This window comes from Diadema antillarum, unplaced genomic scaffold (assembly GCF_040938485.1).
Source record: "Diadema antillarum isolate AM-2024a unplaced genomic scaffold, OU_Dant_1.0 seq00000507_RagTag, whole genome shotgun sequence".
Lineage (NCBI taxonomy): Eukaryota > Metazoa > Echinodermata > Echinoidea > Diadematoida > Diadematidae > Diadema > Diadema antillarum.
Genome location: NW_027271462.1, coordinates 2,824,493 through 2,831,265, shown reverse-complemented (window position 1 = coordinate 2,831,265; position 6,773 = coordinate 2,824,493). Strand labels below are relative to the sequence as shown.

Genomic DNA, 6,773 nt, shown 5'->3' with positions numbered 1-6,773 from the left:
GATTTACCCTATGGCACATATTTCTGGATGGGATATACTTTGTTTTGTATGCTTTATCATTAGGTGATAGATAAGCAAAATATAGCCAACATTAGCACTCAAAATAATCTTCAGATTGCTCAGAAAGGCAACAGCGTTGAACCTCGACCATCAATGGCACAAATGCCCCTGTGGAATTCTTTTGTGCATATCCATAGAAAACTGACAACTGAATAATTACAGCCAGCTGGAACGCCATCTCTTTAACCTCCTTGATTGCACAGATGTAGAATGTTGCGTAGTAGAATGGAAGGAAAGGGTTCAACCCCGGCTGCCTATTCGCCCGTGCTCCTGTTGCCTAGGATTTAGCATTAAATTGACCGCCTTTCAGAACTTTTCGCCAATGAAACAAGTTTTGTGTATGCTGCTACTCTGTCATTGGTCAGTCGATAAAAGCGTCAGCATTGCGTCGGTTGTCAATCTGTTGCATTATTCATTACGATTAGGTCGTCCTGCGGTCAATGGTTTCGAGCGTACAACGAGCAAGTTATCGCGATCCAGCTTTTACCACGACACGGTCCACGCGATTTTGGGGTGAACGTGCGAAGAGCATGTGTGGGAGACCGATATCAGCTGTAGCGAGCACTGCGTTGTAGCTCCCTATTTTACTATTCGGCGACCGGTGCGGTGTATACGGTAGACATCCGTTGCATTCATTGTGTGTATCAATATCGTAAGAACTCGTGCTAAGTGCGTAGCGAGAAGGTCCATGCGTTCTCTACAAATCGGGACGTGCTACAGCATTGCCCAACATAGCTGTTAGATATCAGCTTGTATCAATAAATCTACTGTATTCTAAACATCGGACTGGTGTGGCATTTTTGCCCGATTCTGAACTGTAATTGTGAATTAGGTGTACATTTTCCCAAGAGAAATATGGCTGATGCTGGAGCGAGTACCTCTGGCTCGAGCGGTAACAGTGGTGGTAATGGCAAGGTGTCCGAGCGCTCGCGTGCCGATTCGAAGCCCTTGCATCCTGAGACTGTATCAAGGGAAAGGGTAAGTATGAACCTCTTAACTTCCCACCTCCCTGGTATGAAGTAACGACTAAACGGTTAGAAGCAAGATTTGTATTTAGTAGAATCTAAATAGTTGTAGAATAAGAGGAAATTTATTTGCAGATAAAGGATTGTCAGCAATGACATGATAATACTCGTGAAGCAAGGTAAAGAAAATTATAAAGCCAAAGGTTACTGATGACTGAGATTGTGAGAAATTTGTGCATCTGGAACTTCAACAGTGGCAATGAGTAAGTCTGCGTCTGTCCTGGCATACTATTCATTATTCAGATGTACAATGTACATGTAGCCTATGGAGACACAGATGCTACCTGTAGCTGTACCACCAATTCATCAGGGCCAGGGGGGTTCCTGCTCATAAGGATCCCTCCTTGTGAGCATGGCCGTGCTTGTCACGAGGCCCTCAGATCGGGGCGAGATACTCGTGATGCCCCCTGGTCACTTATCATCCATCTCACATCTAACGCTAAATTATGTCGCAAGTTTGCAAGGTGATATTTTTGTTACACACACGTCCACTCTCGATGATAAAAAGAAAAATTTTGTTGGGCTTTTTGACGAAAATTCAGTTTTAATCAACTAATGTGACCTACTGAAACATGGGTGCTAACCGTTACTAACCGTTAGCAGGTTCCCTCAATGCAGGGCTGCTGCACCTATCGGCCTGATCAGGCTTGAAATTTTTGGTACTTTTTTTCTGCAGCTCTTGCCTCTCCATGCACGAACCGGCCCCATGAAAGTGAAGTCTGACATTTTGCAAATATTCGTAAAGAGAAAAGTAAAGGCAGAACTAACGTGATCTTATGTGCAGATCTATTCAAAATTACTATTTCACACTAATAGAGGAGGGTACTTGAATTTGTCAGCAAACTAATCACTTTGTAGGTATTACGGGTTCACTTTCTTTGTGAATTTCCATGTCCCGTGGCATCCAGCGCAGACACCGTGCAAGCTGTGCAATAAAACACTGTTCACAGAAATCTCCTCCTGTGCGTGCACATGCACAAGCTTGATCTGCAAATCCCACAGCTTGCATTGCTTGCATGCTGTCTCTGCTGGATACAGCGGGATGCTAGCATTGTGAAATATCGACGTTGACTTCCATGTTATGCAAAAGTACTTGCTCTTTCAAGCGATTGCGGCATTTAATACTGCTTCCATAATCTGAAGCTAGTATTATAGACATCTTCTGTTATGCAGCTTATCTTTCGAGTAAACTGGAGCTAAAAATCAATGATTAAGTATAAATGATGTGACAGCAAGGTGAAATAGAACTAGTATCAACTACAATGAAATTGCCACTTGTTATAAAGATTGTTAAGAATAATGTTCAGGTAAAACTGATAATTCAGCCTTTAATGATCTTGCAATGTGAAAATTACAATTCTCACCATTCTCTTCCATGCTATGCACTTTAATGGCACTTGATGGCGCTCGTGTACGGCTACCAAACCGTATTGCGAAAACTGCACCCTATAGGCTCTGCGGCTCTGTGTGGGTGTGCGCCTCACAGGCAGCCCCAATGAATCCGCTCCACTACTTGTGACTCTTTACTTGGTTATTTCTACTGATCATGTTGTACCAGGCCCAACAGTGTATCCGTGGCATCCATCTGCATTGGTTTGTTGGTTTGTTTGTTTGTTTGTGTGCACAAGGAACAGATGATGACATTTTTGTAGCGATCGAAGAATTTTTATGGATTTTTGAAGGTTTTTTTAAAATCATTTTGCAGATAGGGTCAATAATGAACTTGGGAATTCAAGCTGCGCGTATTTGAGGTTTGCATGTATACGCGCTCTAAAATGCGTGCTTTGCTTGGGGCGAGGTGCCGTGCAGCTGGAAGCTGATAACATACATTGTAAACAGAAGACTTCTATATATATTGGGAAATCAGACGATTTTCAGGATGTGTGTATTGGTGGAAATTAGCTGCTTGGCAGAGATCTGTGCTCTCAGAGTGCTTTTCTAGTTATTTAATCTCAAGGGCACTCAAGTGTAGAAAACAATCAGTTTGACATTAGTGGACCTTGTGCAATTTCCTTTCTCTCATACTGTATGTCGAGGGTTGTGCCAATACTGGTGATGTAATTGGCATCTTGCCTCCGACTAATTTCTGTCAGCCTTATGTGTTCAATATTATAGATTTGTCTTGGGAGCATGGTGGTATACAGTAGTGGATTAGGACCCTAGACTCACAGGAGATCCTGAACTTGATCCCTGTATACTGTTTACATCCTTTGTCAAGATGTTGACCAATAAAATTTTTGATCCACAACTTCAAATAGTACCCGGTACATGTGTACAATTCTAATGCAAATAGTGTGTCTTCTTGGCAGAGCAGTACCTACTGTACACAGGGGGGCAGGAGAGGCTGCCCTGGCTGTACTGAACTGTCGCACTATGCATAGCTGCCAAGTCTTCCATACTCTGTAGGAGGCACTCTGAAACATTGTACCACACCTCTTCATGTGCTGACAAGAGAATAAAACTTTCCTTAGTATAAATCTGGAAATTATTTCCATCCATTTCTAAGATTATGTACATACTAATCACTCACAAGTACACATGGAACACAAAATGTGACAAGTTTGTACTGATACTCGTTACGATACAGTGTATATCCCTCTACACACAAAAGATAAGCCTGTGCATTTATCTGAAAGTGGGAGATGGTTTGAATGAAAAGTAGTATCAGGAGGAGTTTGACAAAACAAGCAAAGAATAGATACAGTATTTTAAAACAACAACAACAAAAACCCAAGTAGAACATCAATATGTCTCATAATAGACAATATCTTTGACACCTTAAAAATGCAATGTACCTGCAATCCTCATAACAGTTTGCAAAAAAACAAAAAAAAAAAACAACTGAGAAGCAAAAACTCTCTTGAACTCTTTTGTCAAAAGGGTAAGTAATAAAATGTCTATACTGACTGTTCTGTCTTGATGAGACCAGTGAGAAATAAAATTTTATTGAGAAATGTGAAATCAGAGACTTCACACACAGACACAATTTAAGGAGAAATCGATGTGATACAACTGGCAGTGCACTTCACAGGGCAAAGACTACTACTCTGACACGTTGATAGCATGCCTTATCAGATGACTTCCTAACAATCAAATTGTCGTTAAACTATTATCAAGCATGCCTCCGGAAGAGAGTGGCTCAAATGTTCACTGATGTTTATTTAATGATTCATTATGTTCACACATGTGGATGTCTTTAAAACATGTTCTTTAACAACTCAGAGGGTACAGTGTACCTTGGAGGATGGTTCATGTACATTGTAGTTTAAAGCACGCTACAATTGTAAAGGTCTTCGGCTTACCATTTGCTTGTAGTATGCATACCAGTCATTTGCCAACTTTGGATTAAATGACATGTTTTTACAAGTAAGACGGAACAAAGATGGCTTTATTGAATACTCTCTCTCGTTTTTCAATTTCCCCACAAGTATCACTTCTTGTTCTATATAATATGTTTGTTTCAGATTATGTGTAAAGCTGTTCAGCCAAAAAAGAAAAATACCAAACAATCAGAACAAAAAAAAAACACCAAAAAAACAATAGAATGTATGTCATACGTGATCATTCAACACTGTTGATGTAAACATGTTTTATGCTATAATCCAAAAGATAAAGTTTCTTCATAACAGATTTGTCAGTGAACTGAAAAACCTTAGCTGGAGATACAGTGAATATCAAACTGCCTTCAGATTTTAAGGAGTGGCAGTCTTCAACAGATATTCTCATTCTCATATTTAGGAATGCTCCTGACGTTGAAATATGACATTCCTATGGCAGTGAAGACTAACCAAGCATCAAGCTTTCAGTGTTTCCTTTTGCTGACGTTTTTTTTTTTTTTTTTTTACACATACAAGTGTATCTCAAGCATTCAAAGAAAGTCATCTTTTCTCGAAAATAAAGGAGATTCTTTCATTCTTAACGACACTGCCTCCATTACCACATTTCCTGGATGTAATGTGCTGCAGATATTATAGTGGAGATTTTGTTGTATGTGTGCATGTGACAGAAATTCAGAGGGCTTACAATGGAACTGACTCTCCATCTATTTTAGTACCGTCTCGCAAGTATTTCTTTGCAAGTGCATATTCACAGTATTGAATTATACATTGTAGTAGCAGTATGCCTCACTTGCAGTAGGAATGAAATGAGGCAGGAAATAGCAATAGTAATAGTATTGAAGGCAGGTCCTTTCTGAATGACTGTGAGCCTATCCTACACAGATCCCTGGCTCTAAGCCAGGGCCGGGAGGCTCTAAGCCAGGGCAGGGAGGCCCCTGCACTTCCAACCCACCTCGTTTAGCTTAAAGCTGCAGTCTCGTGCGTCTGTGCAGACAAGATGAACAGTATGTGAGAAAACTACAATTAAAACCCGAACATGAACAATCCTTGCCTGAATATTTCCAACGTAACCACATAACAGAAGTGGTAATGTCTATCTTGCCTACCCTTGTTCATGTTGCTTGCCAGTATTATACAGTAATTATCTATTTTGGAAACTTGTACCAATAACTATTCCCCGCAAACTTTGGGTAGTTTTCCCTTGAGATGCTTTTTATGCCTGCACCCAAAGGGTGTCGGAGGCGTTATTATTTTATATGACTGTGCTTCAGTTATAGCAATTCTATAGCTAGAGGGATTACAGTCACAGAAGAAAAAAAAATTACCAAAGATGTGTGCTTTTTAGTGACAGTATTTATTTTGTGATCATGTTACCTAAGACCTCATGCTGTATGAATATTTATAAGCAAGAAATATCTTGTATCTGGATAGGAAATAATTTTAGGACCAATATTGCATCACTAAATGTTACAAAAGAGCCACACACCTACTGGTGCTGCCTAGCATATAATGGCCTTCTATGATTTTTGCCATATAGACATAATGCATTATTAGCTGTCTAAACTAAAAAAAAAAGAGTAAATCTTGTCTCTGCTGATGCGTTAATCAATGTTGTTTCCTTTTGCCATTGGAATACCTCTAAATGGGGGTTGGAGTTCATACACAGAAACAGCACAGGATCACATATGAGTGTAATCAAACAAAGTGTAAAAGGTGATGCTGTGGAACATAGGAGGCTATCAAATGATATAGCTATCACTAAATTTTTGAGGAGCTTTATAGTATTCAAGTCACTTCCCAGTTTCTACCATGTTCTCAAGCAAGGCATGGTGTGCATGCTCATGGCCATTGTACACGTACACATACAAATTACACCAATACTGCTCACCTGACACTGAACTATTAAACATTGACTATAGTGAAAGCAAGACCCATAGACGTAGTTGCAGGTTTTAAGAATACAAACGTATCATGATGTCCTTATTTTACCTTTATGTTTTGTTTTGTTTTATTTTTTTTTTATTATCATGTGAACAAGAAACAGTACAATACACTGTACATCTATTTTATACTAATGCAAATATATACATTACACATAGGGATGGCACAGCACAATAAAGAAAGGAAAATGCTTCATACTGATATGGGCTGGCAAAAGCAATATGAACTGCTGTTTGTTTGTTTGTTTTTCACGACAAATTGACTAGAACTATGGGTGTGGTTGGCTGCATTTATAAACGTTCATGTTTGAATTGCGTTTCAGTACCCACTATCAAAATGCGTTTGCATTCTCGAGTTGTTGTTTTTTTACGTCTGGCGTGAGTCCATTTGGAGGCCTGTCGCTGGGCAG

General features: G+C 39.7%; 1 protein-coding gene across 1 annotated transcript in view; it reads left to right on the top strand.

The window, feature by feature from the left end:
* Nucleotides 1-755: 755 nt before the first annotated feature.
* LOC139734055 (S-adenosylhomocysteine hydrolase-like protein 1) overlaps nt 756-6,773 on the top strand; it is a 57,399-nt gene continuing 51,381 nt past the window's right edge. The window contains exon 1 of the mRNA XM_071644872.1: nt 756-1,038. Coding sequence (XP_071500973.1) covers nt 916-1,038 — 123 coding nt within the window. The 5' untranslated portion in view covers nt 756-915. The remainder of the gene's footprint in view (nt 1,039-6,773) is intronic.